This window comes from Ambystoma mexicanum, chromosome 13 (assembly GCF_040938575.1).
Source record: "Ambystoma mexicanum isolate Mex_15411 chromosome 13, UKY_AmexF1_1, whole genome shotgun sequence".
NCBI lineage: Eukaryota > Metazoa > Chordata > Amphibia > Caudata > Ambystomatidae > Ambystoma > Ambystoma mexicanum.
In genome coordinates, this window is record NC_090938.1 from 234,778,695 (window position 1) to 234,804,586 (window position 25,892).

General features: G+C 48.3%; 1 protein-coding gene across 3 annotated transcripts in view; it reads left to right on the top strand.

Moving 5' to 3' along the window:
* The window catches only part of KDM5B (lysine demethylase 5B), a 1,291,824-nt gene that overhangs the window by 1,233,960 nt on the left and 31,972 nt on the right, over nt 1-25,892 (top strand). For all 3 annotated transcript variants that reach the window (XM_069633695.1, XM_069633694.1, XM_069633693.1), the window contains one exon: nt 25,221-25,529. In XM_069633695.1, the coding sequence (XP_069489796.1) occupies nt 25,221-25,529 (309 nt within the window). The remainder of the gene's footprint in view (nt 1-25,220; nt 25,530-25,892) is intronic.

Below are 25,892 nucleotides of genomic sequence, written 5' to 3' on the forward strand. Positions count from 1 at the left end.
TCGGGAACACAAGACTCATTGCCGGGCCTCTAAGCTGCTCCGACCCAAGACCCTCAAGGAGAGACGCACGAAATGTTGGGCCCATCATGCCATGCAGGCCGAGGCCGCCATGTACGTCGGAGGGGCATCCAGCGAAGGCAGCAATGCCGTCCTCTCAGACGGCGAGGGTGACGAGGATCCTCGCCGTTCCCCAGTGTCAGCCCCCGACCCTAGCAGACAGGCCAGCGGTCCTGTTGTGGGGATGACGCCCGGCGGCAAGGGCACCACACTAAGCACACACCCCACGGCGATGTGAGTGTAGTCACACGCCGAGAGTAGACTGTGATGGGCAAATCCTCAGATTCATGGTCCTCTGAGCACCCCGAGCGGCCGCGTCATGACAAGACCGCGAAGACAAAGGACGCCAGACTTAAAAACCCCTCGCCGGCCTCGCGATGTCAAAGGATATCACGCAAGCCATTCCCGTAGTCGAGACTCGACCTACACCCGGGAAGAAGCCCAGGGAGTCAGGTTTGTTCCGTTCTGTCAAAAAACATGTCCCTGAGGCCCCTACTACGGTCCCTAGCTCTAGAAAGTCCTCTTCCAATAGCAAAGACCATAAGAACAAACACAAATCCAGTTCCACTCATAAGGACAGGAACACAGGGAATAAAAGGGACAAGTCTAGGGAACAGCCAACTACCCCACAGGAACTTGATAGTAGTCCTGTAAAGGACATTACATATGAGCCTGATCCTACACATCAGCCTGATCCTATCTATTTTGAGGAGGAGTTATATAGTGATTACCTACCCCCTCTACCCATACACCTGCCTCTACCTAACCGGGGATTATCCCCAGTTCAGCTGCCTGGTCTTCCCAGTATATAGATGGGGTTATGTGGCGCATGACGTTTCTAGCAGATTTCTTTTTAAGAGCACCCCCAGGCGCTTCAAAGTCTGGCAAACATGCCTCCCACTACCCAGGCATCAAGCTCCAAGACAATACCTGTGCCCACTTAGTCAATTTTGTCTACTCAGCCTTCAGGGAAAAGAAAACACCCCCAGTGGTACTGTATATTGAACCAGTCCACAAGACACCTCGCCTCTCTTCTGACCTTCATGACCTAGATGCAGGAGATGATGAATACATAGACGAGGATAACCCTTATTATGAGGACGTCGGGATTGACAACGTCGATACAGGGGACAATCAGGATGACACTGAGTTGGTAGTCTTTGCAATGGGCTCTCCAGTCCGCAAGACCCTCCAATACCAGATTCCTCAGTGGACAACCAGCCCCTATTCAACGGTTTACTTCTCAGGGCGGCTGAACATTTTGGCATTGGAACACAGGAAATCCAACAAGATAAGGATTTTGCAGACGACATCTTGGGGGATAAGAAACCGGCTACTCAGTTTATCCCCTTACTCAAGTCGGTATACAGAAGGATTCAACCTTCTCTAGAGATGCCTAATCAGACCAAGGTAGTAAACCCCAGAATCAAAACTTTTCCGACCAGCGCCTTCCGACCCTTTGTATATAAGGGGCCAACTAAACTAGACTCTCTGGTAGTTACCACGCCCGCAAGAGAGCGGATATCGTCTTGGCCTCCTCCGAAGCTCCTCTGAACAAGGAGAGTAAAAATCGTTATACTATGGGAAGGAAAATAGCGTCTTCGGCGGCGTACCAAGCACGGATTGCTAATAACTCCACCTTACTAGCAAGCTATGACTGCACTAAGTGGGATGAAGTTACGGCCCTTGCAGAATCAGTGCCAGAACCACTTAAGTCCAAGCTCTCCCTTGTGGCTGCCAAAGGCAGAGCAACAGCAGGAGTCCTGCTAAAGAACAAATTGGATGCAGCGGATAATGCTGGACGCGTTATTGCTGAGGCCACCATCCTGAAACGTCAAGCCTGGCTTAGACAGTCTGGATTTAACCTAGCGACACAGGCTACCCTATTCAACATGCCTGTTGAGCCTAATGTTTTGTTTGGAAAGGCAGTTGAGGACGCTCTAAAGTCTGCCAAGGAAGAATACTAAACACTTAAATCCCTTGGCCAACTAACAAACAAATAAACAAGCCAGAGGAGTGGCAATCATTTTCAGCATTTTCGTGGCCAAAATGGAAAAAGAGGCACCGGATACAGTCGAAGCCAAAGTTCCTCGTGGAACAATAGCCAACAGGTGTCCCAGGGATACCCGAGGGGTCAGTGCAGGGGTCGCGGAAAAGGGAGAGGCTCCCCCATCAGAGGTGGAGGAACACTCTCCAAACAATGACGCCCCAGTCGGGGGACGAATATCACAATTCACCTATGCATGGGAGAGGATATCAGACACAAGTGGGTGTTGTCAACGGTGAAAGGAGGTTATTGCATAGAACTCCAAGGAATACCATCAAACCGCCCCTCGCGCCAGAAGAAACCATCACAGGAGGAACAACTCCTCCTGGTAGAGGTCGTCAAGGCTCTACTCCATGACGCCATCGAAGTCGTGCCGTACAACGAGGTAAACCAGGGTATGTATTCAACGTACTTCCTTGTTCCAAAGAAAGATCTAACCATGTTCGGCCGGTACTAGACCTGCACCCTGCAAACAAGTTTGTCGAACCACAAAAATGTTGCAGGACAACGCTACAAGAAGTGATCCCTCTGTTAAAACGGGGGGATTACATGGCAACATTGGACATGAAAGATGCTTATTTTCATATTTCAATGTTCCCAGCACACTGAAGACTCTTGCGATTCAATGGAGCAGACCAGCACCACCAGTTCAAGGTGCTGCCCTTCGGCATAGCCTCGGCTCCAGGGGTGTTCACCAAGGTACTGGCAGTGGTGGCAGCACACCTACGCAGGGAGTCATTCCCAGTGTACCTTTACCTGGATGACTGGCTGATCACGGGAGAAACCTACCAACTTTGCAAGCTAAACACGCAAAGAACAGTAGACCTCTGCCAATTGGGCTTCTAAATAAACGAGAAAAGGTCAAGGCTGGTACAAAACAGATCGAAACAGTTCCTAGGAGCTGTATTAGATACAAAGACAGGCTTTGCCTCCCCATCCATGTAAAGAGTACAAAACATGCTTCGGCAAATACCCCAGTATCAAGCCGGTCTCCGGATAAGCGTACGCAAAGCAATGCGTCTGCTAGGTATGATGGCATCGTGCATTTACCTGGTCCCCCACGCGTGCCTGCGCATGCGACCAATGTAGGAATGGTTGGCGAAACAATGGTCTCAGGAAAGTGGTCAGTGGGACAATCTAGTGATTGTTTTGCCTATACTGGTTCAGAACTTATGCTGGTGGTCAAGTGAACATCTACTCAAGGGGAAACCCTTCCACGAACCGGAAGCGCAAGCGGTCGTCACAAGACGCGTCACTTTCTAGGTGGGGGGCCCACTACCTTCACCACACAGCATACGGCCTGTGGTCATAAGTGACTGCACAGAAACACATCAATCTACTGGAGTTATTGGCACTTTTCAAGGCACTACAAGCCTTCGAAAACCACCTAACAGACAGCACCATCGCAATGTTCTATGTCAACAAGCAGTGAGGTACACACTCTCCAAATCTGTCCAAACTGGCTCAGAAAATATGGAAGTGGGCACTCTGATGAGGGATGTCCCTGTCCTCCCAACATGTTTCAGGGGTACTAAACACTCTAGCGGACTCTCAGCAGAGATCCTCTGCCAAAAGAACACGAGTGGCAACTACAAACAGACGTAGTAGATCACATCTTCTCTCTATGGGGCTACCCCTCTCTAGACTTGTTCGCTACAAGAGAAAACAAGCAATGCTCAGACTTAGCGTCCAGGTTCCCGCAACCAGACTCCAAGGGGAACGCCCTATGGATGAGCTGGTCAGGGAGATTTGCTTACGCTCCCCCAAACCATTAATCAGCAGAATAGTGAACAAGATACACAGGGATCAGATGACGCTCATCCTAGTTGCTCCTATGTGGGCGAGACAACCTTGGTATCCACATCTGCACAAGCTGGCAATGTGCGATCACATACCAGTTCAACCTGTTGACTAAACACGGGGGCGGGGGGGGGCGATTCACCCACACCCTCACTCTTTGAACTTGCCAGCATGGCTCCTGAAGTCAGAGTTCGGACACCTCAATCTTCCACAGCGGAGTATGGATATCCTAAAGGAAGCACAGAAACCAAACACCAGACACTCTTATTCCCTCAAGTGGAAGAGATTCGTCATTTGGTGCCAATCTAAACAGATCAACCCAATAGAATGTACTCCATCACACATTCTAACAAACATGTTCCACTTGTTGGATTCAGGGTTGGTCTTTACTTCTTTAAGAGTCCACCTAGCGGCTTTATCAGCCTACACCACCTCTCAAGGTAAAGTTTCATGGTGGAAAGTGCCAGTCATTAAAGCATTCATGGAGGGAGTGAAAAGACTACACCCTCCAATCTCTAATCCCCTGCCAGGCTGGCATCTCAATGTAGTGCTAGCAAAACTCATGGGCCCTCCCTTCGAGCCTTTGCATCAAGCTACGTTTAAACACAGTACCTATAAAACTGCCTTCTTAGTGGCTATTACTTCCAAAGGAAGAGTCGGCGAACTCCAAGCTTTGTCAGTGCAGGACCCTTTCTTGATCATCCATAAAGACAAATTGGTTTTACGGACTCACACTACGTTCTCCCCTAAATTAATTTCCAAGTTCCACGTAAACCAATCAATCGAGCTTCCGGCCTTCTTTCAGAAGCCAAATAACTCAGCTGAGGTCAAACGCCACACACTAGATGTGAGGAGGGCTGTTCTCTACTACGTAGATAAAACCAAACCACTTAGGAAGACTGATCAACTGTTTGTCTCCATGGCTACAGGCAGACAAGGAGAGCGTGTTTCCAAGAGAGCCATCTCCAAATGGGTAGTCAAATGTATACAATTATGCTATTCATTTTCAAACAAGACACTGCCTGCTACACCAAGAGCCCACTCCACACGGGTCACTGGGGCTACTTTAGCTTTTATTGCAAACATCGCCTTAGACAGCATTTGCAAAGCAGCTACATGGAGCTCCGTTCACACCTCCACTCAGCACTACTGCATTGACACATTCCAAGACAGATACACAGGTGGGACAAGCGGTTCTAAAGCATCTATTTGCTGCTACTCTTTCTCAAAACCCACCACCTTCTCATAACACTGCTCGCTAATCTATGCATAGCATGTGATCTAAGCAGATTACACAAGCATCAGAAGGAATACATTACTCACCGTAATCGTATTTCTGCTGCTTGTATCTGCTTAGATTCACATGCGCCCACCCTTACTCCCCTGAGAGAAGGTGCATAGATGTTATATGAGCTTATACATATATCTGCTTGGATACAACTGTACTCGCGCTACCTCATGTCAGAAGAAAAACAATCTGAGGGACCTCGACGCGTGAGAGATCATGGGTACAGCGGACGTCACACTGGGGATAGTATTACTGGCACGCCCTGTCGGCATCCGTTTTTCGAAATTCGAAAACAACTGTAATACTCTGCAGCTTCCACTAGATGTCGGCCTATGTGTAGCATGTGAATCTAAGCAGATACAAGCACCAGAAATACGATTACAGTGAGTAATGTATTCCTTAATAGCTTCTGGGTCGGGAGCGGATAACACAATCCATGGAGGAGGCGAAAGTGGTACTAATCCCCAAGCAAGGGAAAGACCCCACATGTGGAGGGTGCAGACCAATTGCTCTAATAAACTTGAATGTAAAGATTTACACTAAAATCTTGGCCGCCAGACTAGACCCTCTCCTCCCATCCCTGGTGGAAGCTGACCAGTCGGGGTTTGTGCGTGGCAGACACGATAACACTAGGAAAATTGAACATTTATTAGAGATGTTCAACAAGTCCGGTACCGAAGCTATAGTGGTGGCCTTTGACGCAGAGAAAGCGTTTGACCAGGTAGAATGGGGTTTTCTTTTCTCAACTATGCACAAAATGGGATTCGGGGAGACCTTTATGTCCAGGATCGAGGCTAACTACCGCAACCCCACGCTACGCCTGATGGTCAATGGGGGAGGCTTCAGACCCTGTGGCAGTGTGTAGAGGTACTAATCAAGGATGCCCCCTGTCGCCGTTACTCTACGCCATCTACCTAGATCCACTCCTTTGTAAAATTAGGTCTTCCCAGGCGATCAGAGGGGGGGGTACCTTTTTGGGAGCGGAGGCATAAAGTGGCCGCTTTTGCAGACGACGTGCTGCTAACCCTAACAAGCCCCAAGGAGTCATTAGATTCAGTAGACAGGGCCATGGTGGCTTTTGGACAGGTTGCAGGGTTTAAAATCAATAAGAGCAAATCAGAAGTGCTGTGCCTGCAAACATCCCCAGGGAGGGAGAGGGAGTTGAAGGGACTTTCAGCATACATCTGGGCCCCGGGTAAGATAAAGTACTTGGGAGTCTACATAACGAAATCCATTGAACAACTTTGAGGCGAACTATCCCCCACTCATGGGAAAGATTAAGGGGTTGCTACCGGACTGGGGGCCACTGGCTGTTTCCTGGTTGGGCAGGATCAATGCAGGTCAAAATGGTTATACTTCCGAAACTATTGTACGCATTCATGGCACTGCCGACCCAGGTCCTAGCCCCTTTTTTCAGGAAGCTAAGCAAAATCACACAGGTCTACAACTGGGACAACAACAAAAAACTAGAATTCACTGCACGCTGATGCAGCAGCCCAGGCATACAGAGGGAATGAGGGAACCAGACCCGATAGTCTACTACCGTGCCGCACAGATCAGGATCTTGAGGGACTGGGCGAAGGATGACCGGGGGAAAAAATGGAGGGAGATGGACAGAGCAGTGGTGGGTTCTGCTCTGGAAGGGGTGTTGTGGCTGACCCAGGGGGATAGGCCCTGAAACATGTAGTGCAGCGGGCTGACGGCATTGGTAGGACGCAAGTGAGACGAAACGGTGAAGAGATCAAAAATTACCACTTTCCCATCGCCTCTCACGCCCATCCTCGCCAAACCCTCAGTTCACGTCGGGGAAGGGGGTCAATTCAGGTTTTGACGCATGGCAGGAGGGGGGATGCACGCTTCTGAGAGACCTATACAAAGGAGGGCAATTGAAATCTTTCCCCCAATGCAAGAGCGACTTCAGAGTGGGAGAAAGAGCGCTTCCGATAAACACAACTGCAGCACTGGGCCTCGCATCCCACAATAAAGAAGGCAGCGATTAGGGACCTGACCCCATTTGAGAAATATGTAGCGACTCGGGACAGACACCTTGTTGGGGGGGTATACAGGCTGCTCAAGGAAGGGGATGAGATGGCGGAGAGGAAATGAATGGCCAACTGGGAAAAGGAGAATAAGCAATCAATTGTGCTAGATCAGTGGCAGTCCCTTTGGGTAAACGTCCCCAAGCTAACAAACTCATTACAACTTCAAGAAATCTGGACGGAGATGTTTCAATGGCACTTCACCCCATGCAAACTGGCAAAACTTTATCGGACAGCGTCCCCCCGCTTTCCCCCTTTTGCTGGAGGGGATGTGGAGGGGAAGGTTCTTGGGGCCATACATGGTGGCATTGTCCAAAGATAGCGCCGTTCTTGGGGATGATATAGGAAGCCATTAAGGACATGCTGAGCCTAGACATTGGGGCAAACGCAGGGCTGGAAGGTAACCTGGACAAGTTGCTTACGAGAGCCCAACGGAAGATATGTGATCCTAGTTATGGCCGGGGCTCTGCTTGTGGGCCACAAACGGAAATCAAAGGACGCTCCCACGGAGCATGAATGAGTAGGAAAGGTGTGGTCTCTCGCAGCCCTGGAGAAGGTGACGTACTCGATAAGGGGAAGAGTTCCAGAAGTTTCTCATGGACTGGGATCTGGTCCTACAATTTCTCGAGGGATTCCAGGAGGGCCTTGTGCACACAGAATATGAAGCGCCTTGGCTAGGAGGGGGCCCCGGACAAGAGCAAGAAGTGAGACGGAGACATGTGTCTGGAGGAAAGGGGGAGGCCCGCGTGGGTTGACCCCTAGACTGTCCTCGAGCAGATCAAAACAGCAGATCAAAACAGCAGATCCGGCGAGTCGGGAGGTGGTACTATGGCGGACACTTCAAGGACGATAGCATCGACGGGGAACAACTTTGACCTGGCGGGGGGGCGGGGAGGTGGGAGGGAAGGATGGGGGGTGTTCAGGGGGAGGTGGTCTTTTGTTTTTACCAGTTTTAGAAATGCCAATAAAACGTATATGGAAAAAAAAATACACTAAGTTTCTCTAAATCAGCAAGTACGGATTTGGGATGGCGCACAGATGGTTCCTACTCCCTGAGGTGACTTAAATAACAAGGACACTGTGGATATTAATATATGATTGCTACATTTAGAGCAATACTGAGTTTGGTGTCAAAGAAAAGGATTTGGGAATAAAGCGAAGGTTACACAAATATTCTGAAGCAGGTAAGTACTTTTGAACCCCCCAATCAGTGGTCGAAGTGTCAGAAAAGAAGTAGTGGAACTATGTTCCCGACTGGCCTGCCCCAGCTCCCCAGAAACCCCATCACCGCGCCCCCTCCCACACACAATACACACACCCAGACACTTGCACCTGCTGTTTAAGGGGACGTTCTGTGCAGTGCACTGAAAGTGCAAATTTCAACTTCTTCCTACACTTTTATTTTAAAACAAAACCATTCCGGAACGGTTTCTTTTTAAAATAAAAGTATAGGAGCTGTAAAAGGTAAGTTCAAAAAGTAGAGTAGCACCGCTCTCGACCTTTCACTCTCACTTCGACCACTGCCCCCAATGCAAAGTAAATTAACCCTTTCCTGGAGGAAACGTAAAGCACCAAGTCGGGGGTAAGAAGAGTCTTTTAGGGAGCCAAGCCAGCCAATGTTAATTGAGCAAAAGTCTAGGTGAGCTGAAGCACTTCTTGCAGGTAAGAAAGTGTTGCACAATGTTTTAGAAATCTTTGTAGAAAAAATAGAATCACTGTAGGGCCACAAGCTCGGAGGCTTGTGAGGAGCAAAGCTGCTAGCAACTCTGCAAAAGCAACCAAGGCGAGTCTCAACTGAGAACTAGCAAGGCTGCACGACAAACGGTAAGTCACCTTAGTACTCTTACGTCCCGTTCCCCTTTCCTCCACACTGTATGGGTGTCCCTTCCTAGGGACGGGAGACGGAACCTTTTTCACCAGAAAAACCTTCTTCGTCTTTAAATTTAGAGGCACGGCTTATCTTTGTCTTTTTTGTCATCTAGGTACTTGGTCCTCTGGCATCGTGCTCCTCCCCAGCACATGTCCACTTCAGCGGGTGTCCAGCCTGCGAGGGACTCTTTCATACGACTGACCCCCACGCTGTTTGCCTCAGCTGCCTTGGCCTTGACCACGGCTGGAAAGGTTGCACCGCGTGCAACGTTCTGACTCCACACGCACTGAAGAACAGGCTAGCTAGGTGGAGGGAGCGCTTGGAAGGATCACCTCCAGAGGAAGTTTGGTTTGTCCAGCAGAGATCGAGGCCCAAAGGAGGGCCGTTAATTTTCCATCGCACCCTGTAAGGGCGACGCCTTCCAGAGGAAACGCCCAAGCAGGAGGAACCCCTCAGGTTCTGTTACCAGCACACGCACCAAGGCTAATACAGCTACCGGCCTTACAGTCGAGAGGTCTCTGGACCTTATCGGTATCGGTGCTGAGGGGCTGCAAGGTTCTTCTACCGGGTCCGAATCCGAGGGGCTAGGCCCTAGTGCCGGCTCCATGTCCGAGGGGGCACCTTCACGCAGCACTACCGGCATCGATGCAGAGGGCGATTTGTCTTCCAGGCCTAACCTGAGCTGTGGGTGAGGCCTCATGTTCCAACACGAAGAGTCTTGGGCGAGGCTGTGCCCAGATGCCCATGCACCACGACTTTGGCATGCAGCCCGACAAAATGGCTGCCGCATGTTAGGCAAAGTTTGTATGCAGTACCCTTTGGGAACACCACAAACAACTCTTGACTACAGGTATAGGCAACACAACCTTTGATATAAGCTTGCACCACACAGTTTTGGTACCGTGTTGGGCATCCAGGCTCATCTCAGGAGTGGTCAATGTGAGTTGTAGGGGAGTTAGAGATTCACAGTGACAAGTATTCAAATAAACTTACACTCAAGGTTTCTTGAATAAACAATTATTAATTTATCAGTCAGTTATATGCCTTCTTCAGAAGGGAGCAATATAATAGTAACACACTTCAATACTGTACACTGAGTTTCCAAATCAGTAAAGACCCTTTTGGGATGGCCCACACACACCCTACACCCTCGGGTGAATTCAATAGCTCGGGTGCTGGGGACATTAATATCTTACTGTTGACATTCAGAATACTATTTTAAGTTGGTAAAAGGAAAAGGTTATTAGAACAACAAGAAACCACAAATATTCTTAAGCAGGCAAATACTTTTGGATCCCTACAACAGTCATTCAGTATAGTAGGCTAAGCCAAAGTCAATGGCCAAAAGTCTTGTATACGATGAAGCACTTGTCTTTGGACAGTGTTTTAGAAGTCATTGAAGAAAAGAAGAATCAAATGTAGGGCCATAAGCCGTTAGACTTGTGAGTGGTAGAAGATGCAAGCAACTCTACAGCAAGAAGTAAGTTCTCTCAGACATTGTTACAGTACCTTTGAATTTAAGAAAAAGTGCAGCAGATGACTTCTTTTCCAGTGCAGCTCTGCAGATCTCACTGGTCCTGAGCCTGTCGTGGGGACAAGAGGGAGGACTTCTGGGGACTCCTGCACTGCAATGGTCACCGCTCGCAACTGGCAATCTTCAAATCAGTGGCTATTCAGTGTTTTCAGCTCCTCACATCTACCGCAAATAGCAACACTGCGGTCGCTGGCTGTCGAGACTTTCCTTGCTTCTGGGGTCCCACGCTATGTGGAGGGGGCTTGGGGTCGGTCAGTCCCGCTTCCTGGGAGTCCGGAGGATCTTCCTGGAGCTCTAGGCCAGCTTAAAAGCATGCACACAATCTGGTGTTCCTCTTCCTGGCTGTACAGTTTCCAGCAGCAACTCTGTGGAAATTCAGCCAGCTCCGAGAAGGATGTCCTGGTCGCTTACTTTGGACTTGATTGGTCCCACCAACTCAAGGGGAGAAGTCGTCCTTTCAGGGGCTTCTCCGTCGATACGCATTTGGAATTTCAGCACAGCAGCAGGGCTTCACTGGGCAAACCAACGGTCCAGGAGTTGCAGCAGGCGTCCTCTTCAAGTTGTTCTTTGGTTCCTTCATCCAGTGGTCGAGTCTGCCTTCCAAGCCAAAAGCCTTGCCTTTTATTCAGTTCGCTCCCATTCATTCCAGCCTAGCTGTCGGTCACCCAGCAGGGTAAAGTCAGCCGGCCAATCACTACAGAGTGCATTTGGGTCTCCTAGGAGATTAAGCACAGAGTTTTGGGCACCGCCCTCCCTTCCTGGCTACCTCAGACACCTGGGTGCCAGAGGCGGGTTTCACCTGTGAATCCTGCCAAAGGCAAAGCGAACAATGGGACCAAACATGGTTTGGCGCGCAGAGTAAATCTGAAGGAGGATCTTTCCACAAAGAAATGGCGAAAAAAGACGACCGGGGTCATTTTGTCTCAAATGGCACCCTTGGGTGCTTTACTGTAGCTGCGAACGCAACCTGCGGTAAATGTACACCATGGTAGTGAATACAAAACCAATGCCACCACCCATTTAGTGAGGAAAGGGTAACACAAAAAATGTTTCATGAGAAGCTAGACAAAGGGGATATTAAGTAACCCCTCCAGCCCCCTATTGTAAGAAAGTGTGTGCTGGGTCTAGAAAGTTACACATGTAAGTAAAGTCAATTTCACTTTAGTGCTCTGGCAAACAGTAGTTTATCCCAAAGAAGGTATTTAAACCTTTGGGAAATCTGAAAGACTTCCCTGTGCCACTACACTGAAAGTGCTGTGTAACACAATGTAAAAGATGGTGCCTATGGAGTTTGTCAGGCTACACAACTAAAAGAAACACAAAGCTCAGAAATCACATTAGAATACATGAGGGAGTGGGGAAAAAAGGGTCTCACTCTCTCCAGGTTAAAAAGAATAAAGTCCTCAGAATCCAGCAAAGTTGCTGGGGGTCTCGAAGGTGGAGGGAATTGGCACATTTCTGAGAATTCTCCCGAACACCACGCCAGACAACATGGCTGCACGTCCGATGCCCCTCCTAGGAACCGAGTTGGCGGTTGAAAGTTTCAAGGTGGGACTGGTGTCAACCAGGTATGTGGCCTACAGTTTATCCATCCGCGGCACAGGGAGAATGCCCTCCGGCCCCGCAGCCCCCAGCCACTCTAACACCCCCTGCCTTCACTTCTGCCTCCAAAGACAGGTTCTTCAAAAGGTTCCTGGCGCTGATGCAAACCCCCCAGATGGGGGCCATCCTGTGGGATGCTGTCAGGGACTTGCTCCCTCCAGTCACACCACTGGCGCCCATAGTCATTCCTCCCATGGCTCCAGCACCACAGGCCCCAGCGCAGCCCTCTGCCGGCTCCTCAGATTCCGGCTCCCCTGCCTCCCACAATACAGGCGGCTTCACACCAGCCTCCGGCTCCGGTCTCCACACCGCAGCCCACGGCGTCCAGCCCTCCTCAATCTGCTCCAGACCAGCCGGACACTTTGGTGAACAGAGACGAGGACGACGACCCAGACACCCCGTTGTCGGCGAAGGCCTTCCTCAACCTCAGGTCGGGCAGCCCGAGGAGTTTTTTTTTTTTTTTTTTTTTTGCAGAAATCCTTACCCTACGACCACCTACCAAAACGGGCATCCTGATGCAGAAAGATGCCGTGGCCCTGGCCAAGAAGGGGTGGCTCAAGCCACACTCGGCACAACCGGTCAATCAGCGCCTCAATGCCAAGTATAGACAGATGGAAGGGGATACACTTCTGTTATTTACGCACACCCAGTCGCATTCTTCTGTGATTGCTGCAGCGTCACTCTACTCTAAGCCTCAGTCGTCCTCTGCCACCTTGTCCTTGGCCCTGCTAGGCAAGGAGATTATCTTGGAGGTGTATGGGAAGAAGCTGTACTCTAACGCTTCCCTGCACCTGCCTCAAGCCAACGCTGATGCCATGTTGGCAGCCGCTAGCCGGAGGTTGTGGCGGGAAATGGACTTTCTTCCAGAACCTCCGGTGCAGAGCCAAGGCACGCTTCAAGGCGGGTCTAGGAGAAATCCAGGCTGTTAGCTCAGGACATCATGGAGTCCACAGTGGCCCACATCGATACCTCTTGCTGGGCCATCTGCATCACCACGGACATGGGAAGGGCCGGCCTGGCTTCAGGCTGCTAAGCTTAACCCTGACGTCCAGGATGGCTTATTGGACTTTCCGTTTGAGGGTAGTGACCTCTTCTACTCTACCACCGACGAGGAATTGGATAAAAAGAAAAGCTTGCAGACTGCAAAGTCTTTTTCCTGACGAAGGCCACACACAAGGCATAACCCAGTTGCATCAACGCTCGAACAAGGGGTGGGCGTTTGGGGGTTCCAGGGATTCAAAGGATGGAGGTCGAGACAGCCTGACCGCTCGCCGAGTCTGCACCGGCGCAAGCAACAAAAAGAGAGGGGGAGCAAGGGCTTCTTCCAGTCCCCTTCCTCAGCAGCAGCCTCAGACGGTATAAAGGCATGATGCATCCCTTCGGGTGCATGGGTCTTCAGTGGGTGGCAGGCTTGCCTTTTGCATGCCGTTCTGACGCCAGAACTTTACGGACCCCTTGATCCTGTATGTAGTAGTATCCAAAGGGTACTGCCTAGCGATGCCTCCCTCTCCTCCCTCCACTCCCACAGATTGGGACGGCAACTCTTGTATTCCAGGATTTTCGCCATACAAAAAAAAAACAGGCTGGCCTGAGAGTTGTTGAACCTGTCCACCTTCAACCTCTTCCTCCCTCTGCAGAAATTCAAGATTGTAACGCCAGCACTCATTGCGGAGACACTAGACAGGGGATACTGGATGTGCTCCCTGGGTCTGAGGGACACCTATTTACACGTCCCGATTTGGCAACCTCATTGCGCCTTCTTGCGCTCCAGGATTAGGGGCTGTCATTTCCAGTACAAGGTGCTACCCTTTGGCCTCAACTCGGCCCCCAGGGTATTTACCAGACTCATGAATGCAGTGCCAGCCCTCTAGAGGGCCCAGGGCCACCATGTCTACCCATGCCTGGACGACTTGCTTGTCAGGGCGAGATCCCCGGTGGGGGGCTTACCCACTGTTCCTCCGCGCTAATGAACACACTCCACGACCTGGGGTTTACTATCAACCTCAAGAAGCCTCAGCTGCAGCCCACGCAAGTTTTCACCTTCCTGGGCCTCATCTGGGATACCAGTTCTGACAAAGTTTTTCCCTCGGAGGACAAGATTATGGCCATCAAGAAGGCCTCTACGCACTACCTTACCAGGCCAGTGACTTAGGCTTGGTGTTACCAGCACCTACTGGGCATCATGGCAGCGCGCCAGGCTCCGGATGAGGAGAGTGCAGCTGCACTTCGCAGCCTCATGGAATCAGGAGAAGGGCTCCCAAGCGGAGCTGGTCAGCATACAGCCTTCTCTCCACTCGGACCTCACGTGGTGGTCCAAGGACTGCAATCTGCGGACGAGCAGGCCATTCCGGCAGCCGGCTACGCAGGTCACCATTACTACGGACTCCTCCCTAGAGGGCGGGGGAGCCACTCTGGACAGCTACAGCATCCACAGTCTGGTCCCGGCAAGAGCTGGAGTTGCATATCAACTGGCTAGAGCTCAGTCATCTGGCTAGCCCTCAGGGCCTTTCTCCCGCTTATCGGGGGCAAGACAGTCCTGATCAAGAGCAACAACTCCACCAGCATGTACTATGTCAAGCGGGGGGTACCAGGTCCCCTCCGCGGTGCACCCTAGCGGTCGGCCTGTGGGAATGGGCCCTGGAAACCTGGAAAACATCTACCTCTGGGCCGTCCACCTCCCAGGGGAGGCCAACTTGGAAGCGGACAGGCTCAGCAGGCTGGGAGCAGACAATTACGAGTGACAATTGAACAACCAGGTGCTGCAAGTGGTCTTCAACACATGGGGCCGTCCTCGGGTGGATATATTTGCCACCTGGAAGAACAGGAAGTACCAGCAGTTTGCATCTAGGCAGGGACAGGGCCCCGGCTCCCTAGGCGACGCCATGCAGATTCAATGGGAGGGCATGACAGCCATGCCTTTCCTCCAACACCCCTGATCCCCAGGGTACTCCGCAGGATAAAGGAGGCTCATCACCTCAGCATCATAGTGATAGTGCCTTGGTGGCCAGCGAGACTGTGGTTCTCCGAATTGCTCAGCCTCTCGAACATATCCATTCACTTCATGCTGGGCCTAGCACCTCTCCTGTCTCATCAGGGGGGCAGGGTTCTCCACCCCGCTCTTCAGAAGCTATCCCTCGCAGCATGGTTCCTGAGCAGATCACCCTCAAACACCTGAGCCTGTCGCCGGCTAACCTGGAGATTATCCAGGGCGCTAGGAGCAAGGCCACTAGGAGCCAATACAAGAGTAAATGGAGCAGGTTCTGTCACTGGGCAGATTCTAAGGAGATTGGCCCCCCTGACGTGCATGATGGACGATGTACTCTTTCTCGGCACACCTTGCCCACTCGGGTGCGCAGGTGGACACATGACGCACCTATCTGGAAGCCATTGGGGCATACAGGAATTTGGAGGAGGAAGAGGTCTTCTCTTCCAACTCTATAGTTAAGAAACCTCTAACTGGCTTGTCCAGGCTATACCCGCCCATCAGGAAGCCACACCTTGTGTGGGACCTCAATCTGGTGTTGGGCGCCTTGGCGCACAAAACCTTCTAGCCAATTGCGTCTGCGATCATCAGGCTGGTCACCATCAAGACAGCTCTGCTAATAGGACTCACCTCCACTCGGAGTCAGCGAGATCCAGGCTCTGGTGGTAGGCTTCAGAGCCCTATACCACTTTCCACAGGGATAAGGTTGTCCTTTGGACTGGCCCGGCGTTCCTACCTAAGGTACCCTCCGCTTTCCATCTGAACGAGGAAATAGTCTGACCTTCTTTCTTCGCTGACCCAAAGGACGAGGCTTAAAGTGTCTTGTACTGTCTGGATGTCAGACGCGCTGTGATATTCTATCTGGATAGTACCAAGGGCTTCTGCAAATCAGTTGCACTTTGTCATCTTTGGGGGCTCCAGGCCCGGTTATCAGGCATCCAAGGCTCCCATCGCAAGGTGGATGGTAACGGCCATCAAGAAGGCCTATGAGGGGCAGCGTAAGCCACTGCCACCCAATATGCACGCTCATGCGGTCAGAGCCAAGGCCACGGCCCTCGCATTCCAGCTGCAGGTTCCATGGCAAGTCATAAGCAGGGAAGCTACCTGGGCCACCCCTTCAGCTTTCTGTAAGCATTACTGTTTGGACGCCGGCTCTAAGTCCGATGTGGCCTTCGGACATGCGGTTCTAAGGAACTTGTTTGCTTAAGGAGGGTCTCCTCTCCACTCTGGGGCTACATGCAGTTGTAATCGCCCATACAGTATGGAGGAAAGGGGACGCAAGAGTAGTTAAGTTACTCATCGTAGTCACTAATGTTCTCTTAGTCCTTTGTCCCCTTTCCTCCATACGGCCCACCATCCTACCCCCTAATAATACTGGTGTCTTTAGGCAATGATAAATATTGTCACTGCGTCAGTGGGGACTGAGTGACACCGGTGGGCGGAGTCAGGGTAGCGCATTCTCCCAGGGCTGCGCCCCAGTGTGCCTCTTAAATTTAAAGGGGAAGGTGTTTTTTCTGGTGAAAAGGGTTCAGTCGCCCGTGCCTAGGATGGGACGCCCATACAGTATGGAGGATAGGGGACTAAGGACTCGTTAGTCACTACGGTGAGTAACTTGTAATTCGAGGGGGATTGGGTCCTCCGACGTATTACATATCTATGACAATAATCACCACAACTGTGCTGCTTACTGTCATAGATAAGGAATACATCGTCGGACCATCCCATCGAAAGAACGTTACCAGGTAAGAGTAACTTGTTCTTTTTACAGTACCTTTGGTAAGAAGAAATTGGTTCCAGCTGGCTTCTGTTCCTGTGTAGATCGGCAGATCCTGTTGTTCCTGGGCCTCGGTCGTGGGGACAAGAGGGAGGACGCCTGGGGACTCCTGCACTTCGAATGGAAGGTCAGTGGCAGCAATGGGCAAACTTCAGATCAGCGGCACTTTGCGGTTTCAGCTCCTCGCGTCTCACAAATAGCACCACCCTGGTTCTCTGATACCACTAAGGACTTTTCTTGCATCTGTGTCCATCACTCTGTTGAGGTGGCTCAGACTTGATCAGCCCTGCTTCCTGGGAGTCCGGAGGATCTTCCTGGAGCTCGGGTCCGACTTAAAAGCTATGCACTCGATTCTGATGTTCCTGTCCCCTGGCACTCGGTTCCTGCAGCAGCAATGGAAGTACAACCAGCAGAGAGGGGTTTCAGTCGAGTTCATCTTGGGGTCGATTGGTCCCATCAACCCAAGGGGAGAAGTCGTCCTTTCCAGGGCTTCTCTAGTCGAGGTGAATTTGGAGCTTCGGCACTGCCGCAGGGCTTCACCGGGCATACCAAGGGTCCAGGAGTTGCAGCAAGCTTCTCTTCCAAGTAATTTTTCGGATTTCATTTGCAGCCTAGCTGTCACTCACACAGCAGGTTGGCTGTCTTCCAAAGACGGACAGCCGGCCAATCACCTTTTCTGTGCATTTCTGTAACCAAAGAGAATAAGAATAGTTTCGGGCACCTCCCTTGCTTCCTGCCCTGCCAGACACGCTGGAACCAGAGGCAGATTTCAGCACTGAAGCCCGCCAAAGACAAAACGAAGAAAGGGACCAAACCTGGTTTGGCGTGCAGAGTAAATCTCAAGAAGGACCTTTCCAACAACAAATGGCGAAAAAAGACTGAGCCTTTTTGACAAAATGGGCACCCATGGGTGCTATACTGCAGCTGCGAACGCAGCCCGCGGTAAAAACACAATGGTAGTAAAAAGTAAACCATTGCCACCAGCCATTCATTGTAGAAAGGGTAACAAATGTTACATGAGAAGTTAGACAAAGGGGATACTAAGTAACCCCTCCAGCACCCTATCGTAAGATAGTGTGTGCTGAGTCTATAAAGAGGAAAATGTATGTAAAGTTAATTTTACTTTACTGCTCTTGGAAACAGTTGTCCAAGAGAAGGTATTTAAACCTTAGCAGAAATCCAAATGATTTCTCTGTACCAAATATATCTATAGAGTTTCAGACTCCAAAACAAAACCCACAGAAAACACATAGGATTAAAAGTATAAAGTTCAGCAAAAGAGCTGGGGGGGTCTCTAGGGTGGGAGGAATTAAACACTAAAATGGAAATTCTCCCTAATAGCTGTGGAACCACAATACCAGGACACCTGCTGCCCATTTCGAGTGCATTGTCGTGAAAAGGCCGAAATCGGTCCAAATCTGTGCTGAGCATCTGCCATTCCAGAGATACAATCCAACACCAGATTGTGGGACTGCAGGAAGCGAAGAAGATTGACCGGGCAATCTGTGTCCTTTGTTGGTGCTGCTGTAAAGGTGCCAAAACCAGAGTGAACCAAGAAGTTACTCAAGGTCTTGCTACATGTCCTCCCTCGAGAGTACTGCTGAAAGGCACCGTCCATTGTCCTGCCTTCGTCACAGACAAAGGAATCCAGAGGTCGCGTCCAGAGCTGCCATATCACGGAGTAGCCAACACAAACACTTTTTTCAAACTATTGCTTATCTGATTCCAAAAAGTCGCTACAGAGCGTTGGAGTGCACTTAGAGGTATCCAGGGCAACCCCCTCTTACCTCAGACCCAAGCTGCTGCTTGTGTCTCCTTCTCGGGGTCTGTTTTTAGGTCTCCTTTGTTGCTAACTTGCTGCTTCAAAAACTTTTAGACACTGGAAGAAATGTGCTGGAACTCTTCGTTATTCGCTGTTTGCCAAGACTTCAAGCCCTCTCCAATCTGCCTTTAGCTAGCGTTGCGTTTTTGTACTTTAAAGACTTGCCAGGCGAAGAAGAAACAGTCTCTAGAACCTTGAGCAACGCTCATGTTGCACTACCCACTTATTTTCCTCCCTTTAAGTGACTTTTCTATGTGTTTGTAGAGTAAATGCATTACTGCATGACTTGCTGAAAACCGCATGAGTGCGCAATTACTGATAATACAATAACCTTGTCTTTTCCCTTTCTAACATTGCTACAATTGTAACCGCAAACAAACACAAAAGTGAAACTGCCCTTTGAAATGTATTATATTATTCCCAAGTGTTCTACTGTAAACGTCAGAAGTATTTAAAGTGATTCTGGTGTAAATCTAATAAATAACTTGTATATAAATCTATCTGTGTGCTTCTTTGCTGTGCCTGTCTAAGATTCAGAGTACTTGACTACAGCTCATATCTTCCTCTTAAGATAAACCTGACTGCTCTGCCACACTACCAAGGTCCTGAGCTAGTACAGACCGATACTAAGAGTTGGGGGATCTAGAAACCACTGGGATTGATTACTAAAATCTTACTTCCAGTAGGATTTTAGGAAAACTCCCCTAACAGCGCTGAATTCCTTACTGTGAAGACGGGACCCTGGCTGGTCTTTTTCAGTAGGGATCTATGCTGAAGGTTCCAGGCAAGAGTTTCTTCGCGGCTCTGTGGATTTGGCGCCTTTTTCAGGAGCCAGAAGACTGAATATCGCTGGTCGGATTCTTGTTGTTTGCATTGTCCAGCACCCTGGAGAGGGGACTTTACAGACTCGATTCAGGTCTCTGGATATCCAGCAGGATGCCCACAAGTTTCAGCAAGATTTTGGAAGGGAAGTCAAAACCTTTTGCATACACATTTAGTATAGGTCAAGCCTATTCTTGGGGTAAAAACAAATGGTTACTTTTTAAAATCACATTCAGTAATGCAAGGGCAGTAGACCCTTCCAGTTGTATGATTCTTAGCACAAATCACTTAATCATTGAACTGGACAATATGTGTTTGGTGAATAGTGAAACACTTATTCTAGGTGTAGTAAAAACCTATAACTACTTTTGCATAACACAGTCATACTAGCTGATTAAAACCTAAGGATGTGATATGCAATTACAGATGCTTTTGAAATCAGGTAACCCCAGATTGAGATAAGCAGCAACTCTTAACTTATTTGGGATGGCACACAGCTAACACAAGGTAAGTAAAACCCACATACTTTTGTTTAACCTCACAATGGAGGGGGGGAAGTAAAACCAAATGTTACACTTTACTGAATAGTTATTCTAGGTAGGCAACAACCTAATGCAGACTTATTAAGGACAGGCTAGCAGCAAGTCAGGGGAAGTAAGACCCAGTTGGGGGACACTCATACAATTATCCTCAAGGGACTAATCTGGTGAAACCAACACTTTACTTTTGGGAAGATGCACAACCAAGTAAGTAACTTTTAAAACACTTATTTTCCTTTCTAGGCAGGAGTCCCAATCCCTTGACAGTCTTTCCCTTATTTATGGAGCATGGGTGTTCTCAGTGGCAGAAGGGGGGGGTCACTAGGCCTAGTGACCAACAGGCAGTTTCAAAATAGGTCAAAATAGGTTCTCTAGTAGCAAAAGCCAGTTATTTAGGAGAACTGGGCAAACAGGTGAGTATTCAATTTAGAGTTAGAAGAGGGTCCAGAGGCTTTGCAGAAGACACCCTAGCAGGATTCTAGCAGTGTGACTGGGTCTACTGGATGAGGGACCTCCCAATCACAGAAAACACCACATAGCTACTGAGAAATCCTAGCAGGCTTAAGGTAAGTACATACCCAAGCCAACACAGTACCTCACCATTGAAGAAGATTTTGTAGCAGGAGAACTTTAGGGTCTGCAGCAGAGCTTCAGGGTCTGCAGCCAAGTACCCGGTCAGTGGATTCCTTGTCTTGGAGACTGAAAACAAGATCTCAGAAGGGACTTTACAGCAGGGATCGATGAAGAAGGCTCTAGGCAAGGTTTCCCTCGCGGCTGAATGCGGTTCTGTGGATTTGGCGACTTTACAAGGAGCACAGAAGAAAGAAAATCGCAGTTGAATTCTTGTCGTGTTAAAGGTCCAGCACTCTGGTGAGGGGACTTTTCTGAACTCGATTCGTGCCTCTGGAGATCGTGGGCATCCTGGTTGAAGTTTCAGCGGAATTCGGAAGACCATGCACCGCACCATGGCTTGAGATCCCAGGTTATAGGGGTATTGCAACAGCACAAGGTCGCAGCAACGCTGGGATGGCTCAAAATGCAGGACTTCTTGAGTCTAGTGGGTCTCGCAAGGCTCTGTGTCAGGGTCCTTTTCAGAGTCCTCCGGTCGATTGGAAGGAAGGGCTACAGCAGGCTCCGGTTACACAGCAGGCTCTCCGGTCGCTGGAAATTCTCAGCCGCTTTTCCTTTATCTTCCTCAGTTTATGTTCCAGTGGTCGACATATCTTCAGCTTCCAGGTTTGCAGTATTTATCAGGAATTGCAGCACAACCTCTGCATTCTCTCCCCGCATTTTACAAGGGGCGGTCTCGTTGTCCAATCAGGACAGCCAGCCCCCCACCCCCCCCACTGGGATTTGTCCCCATTCCAGCAAGGCGTAAAACAAAGAGCTGGGGAGTTTTGGACTCCTCCCTCACTTCCTGCTCTCACAGACAGACTGGAGCCTGGGCGGGGAGTCCAGGGGACTCCCCCCGAAGACAAAAATCACACAAACGAATTTCCCACCCTGGATGTCGGGTGAAGGAACAAGAAACTACAAGAAATATTAAAATGTCGAAAAGAAGACAGGGGGGCCATTTTGGTAAAAATTGACACGCTTAGGTCCCTTTACTGCAGCTGTGAGCACAGCCCGCGGTAAAGGTGCACCAAATTAATACAAGGTATCCTTGGCACCAGCCATTGATGGTAAGCCTGTTACTGTAACAGAATTGTTACAGTTTTAGTGTGACAGGGGATACATTGCATCTCCCCAGCACTCCACATAAGGTGGGGTGTGCTGGTTTAACTTAACAAAATGTAAAAGGGATCCAAAGATCATTTCTACCATTGGGAACTATAGTTCACTCAAGGTTAGCACAAGAAAGTTAAAAGGGGAGCCCCTAGGGCAACCCAGCAACAACAGGCACTTATTGCCAATAAATTGTTAGAGGATAACTTTAAAAAGACACTATAGAGAGTCTTAAAAAATGACACCCATAAAAAGAGTTAAAGATTATGTGAGTGTGGAAAAAGGTTCCCACTCACTGAGGTATTATTGAAAAATATCCCACTAGTAAAGCAAAAGGTTCTGGGGTTGAACTAGGAAAGGAAGGTTGACCAGTTCTGTGCAAATCTTACCTAACACTCCGGGCCTCCCACGCACTTAAGGACTGTAACTGTGACCCTAAAGTCCATTGTTTTCCTTGCACTCTGCACGACCGCGCTGCCCTGGAGAGCATTGCTGCCCTGTTTTCCCCTCCACTCTCCCTAGCACCCTCTTCCCTTTCCACTTCTCATTATCGCACTTGTGCGATCTGAATGAGATAAGGCCTAGTAAGATAGTTTGTCTTGTCCTCCCACGGTCTATCCTCCCTTGTCTTGTCGCGCCTAGAAACACTTGTGTTCAGGTGCGTTATAAATGACTTGTATGAAAATCTTCCCTTAGACCTTGCAGGACCAGCTTCATGGTCTCTGCCAAGATGGCCTTCCGCTGCATGCCTTAGTTAGCTGTCCAGTCACAGGAACCATTTTTACCAGGGCATGGAACTGCAGACTGTCTGGAACCAATCCTGACAACGAAAGTGACCCTTTCACCCAGGACTCCTGTAAGCAATGCTCAAAGCTGGCCCAGCAGATTCAAAAACCCCTGGGGTGGATTCTGAACTAATGAGTAAAGGGTGAACTTTCATACCTGTTTCTAACCCCTACCTGCCCCAAGGTTTAACTGGCAGAAAGTCCTTACCCTACCTATCCCTTGCCTGGTCGTGACTGTTGGCGTTCTGCCCAAGGATCCTCCCTGTGGTTTCCCTAGAGTAGTGAGATTGGGAGAAAACTAATTTAAAATGTTGCTTACCTTTTTTTTCTTGCATTCTGAAACACTTACCTGCTGAATTTGCCAAAAATGTTTCTACTTTCAAAGACCCATTACGCCCTACAAAGGGTTAATTTTGTAAGTTGCGACTCTTGGGGCAGTAGGTCCGTTGGCAGTGAAGGACTTTCACGTGCTAGGGCCCTTATTTTGTAAGACAGTGTATTGGTATTTCAACAGTTCTCTTTGCATACCTATTGCCAACTGTTTTTTTTTTCAATAATTATCTGTATTTGTTTTGGTTTATATAAACTGTTACAAAAAGAAAAATTAACAATTTCAAAAACATTTATATAGCAATTACAAACTCCTGCAAACCACAATTTGAACTGTCACCATAAAAGATCTCATTCATCCTATTTATAATTTCTAAAAGAATCAAATAAAACATTTAAAAGAAAAAAAAACAGATACCTATATAAGATCACATACGTTTTTAAGAAAAGCGACCATTCTCATTTTTAACACAATTGATCCTCCATGCAGCATTTCAAACCACAATGTTTTGCAATTTACTTGAGAAGTGTCACTTACAAATTGTTTAAAATATTCAATTCTCCTTGACATCAATTTTGGACATTTCAGCAAAAGATGATATAAAGTTTCTTTTTCTCCATCAACACAACAGTGCCTAAAAAATGTATATTCATCCACTGAGGGATAACAAATGTTTGATTTCCTGAGGGTTTAACACATTCACTCTAAATCTCATCAATGAATTCCTAATTCTTCTGGCTGGATATTTCAGGACATACATTTCAGGTTCTGGTTGCCGCTTCCAAAAGGAGACAGACTGAGTATAAACTTGAATTTAGTAATATCACATTGTTTCCAACACAGTCAAAAGCTTTTATCAGAGTTTTTACTTTTAATGGTTTATCCAGCAATTTTTGTAATGATAACCCCATTCCAAGTAATGATCGCTCCACTTTTTCATATTATTCATTAGATAGCCTTTTTTGTCTTCTGCTAAATTTCTGTATAGCTGTTTCTGATTCCCCATCAAACATTTCCGTAGTAATAGATCCTTTTTCCATAACATGCTGCTTTCCAATGACACTAACCCTAACTCATAACACACTGTTTCAAAAGGAATACATTTTGGTAAAAAATACAAAACCTTGCTCCATAGGATGGCCTCAATGGTCTTTAAAAACGGAATCAGTGAATCCGGTAGAAATTCCACAACATAACAGTCTCTGTATTTTCTTTTTATAAAATTCTATGCATGCATATAGAGAATATATCTTTAACTGTTTCGCCGCAACCACAGCCTTTAACTTTAAACAATTTTTTGTCCAATTTAAAGATGGAACACTTGCAAAGACATAACCAAGAAACTTCATAGATTTAGATATTTTTATCCTTATTCCATTGCAATAATTACCTTCTTGTTTCTTTTACTTTATTGCATACAATTTACTTGTGCTTCTGATCCGAACTATACTTAAGTCGGAAAAGTGAAGTTAGTTTTCTTTAGCAATAGTCCCCCATACTGAATGCGCATATGTGAATAGGATTGAGCTACTGATATTACTTCTTTTTGTTGCAGTGTCAAGACTAATGCTTTTTTTATGCTCAACTGCCTAACTTAAAATAGGAATGTTCGGTTTGTGTCATTGAACCAATACACGACCCCACATTCTCCTGGGTCTAGGCCTTACAGCTGAGTCGCCTTCCTTGACAAGTTTGGCTAGACTTAAGTGTCTTTCCCTGTTCACTCTTAATTGGACGTCCTCTCAGAATCTTCCCCAGGTCCATCTTAATGGGAGTCGTAAGGACTCTTAAGGCAGAGCACATAAATACGGACACACTGTCCGGCTTTTCATAAAGCTCAGCTGGGAGTAAAAAGAAAACAAGCAGAAAGTGGAGGGTTCCTTTAAAGTTGGGCAAAAACTCCAAAAATGGAATTCTGACCCAACATGCATAATTTATGGAGCAATTAAATGTAGTGCATGACTGGGTTGGTGCTGAAATGCACTACGTCCCATCTTGTGGAAAGGTTTTCTAATGCCTGCTGCTGATTATGTATCTAAGACAAAAGAATCCATCAGAACATTTTTCGGTGTAAGTAATTTCTTTCCATGTTTTGCCCATTGCTGATTGAAAATATGGCAGTAAAATATTTGCGGTCAAGAATATACATCTTTTTCCTATTCACTTCTGTCGTTATTTACAATGTGTTCCTTGTGTTGACAGGGTGAATGCAGCTTTGGGGATTTCCCCAGTAGCGCTGAAAAGAAACTCAAAAGACAACATGATCGACGCAGTTTTCTGGGCAAGAAACAGAGAGTGAAAAAACTGGCAGCACCCAAAAAAATGAAACTGAGTCGATCAAAAGATAGGAACATTAACAGGCAGGGAAGCCCACGGGATCAGGTCCAAGAGGCTGCACGTCTCAGCGAGTCACACTCCATTTCTTCAGACTTGTCATTTTCAGATGCTGATGACTCAGATGATGATGCAGTTTGCCCAGCTCCTGATTGCCTTCAACCTGAAGAAGATGAGGTTGGTAACAAGGGGACCCTCACATAGGGGAAGGGACTGGGGCAGATTTGTTTTGGTGGGATACAGATTGCTTACCAAGACCAATGACTTTACAAGATATATCATGTAGCCCACAATGTGTACTTTTTCATTATAAGACTGGTTCGATGAAAAGGGTTTCACATTTAGGCTGTTGTGAAAGCTCTGCTGGAAAGAATGTTGAATGAGAGCTATGTAATGTGTGTGCCTAGTCAGTTTTGTAAAGCTTGCTCAATAGTTCAGCAGAAGGCATGCATAATCATGTCCATCTGTCAAGAGGCCAGAGTATTTTTGAATTGCCTGAACTGCTTTAACCAACTTTCAACTCCTGAGTCTTTCAGCAAA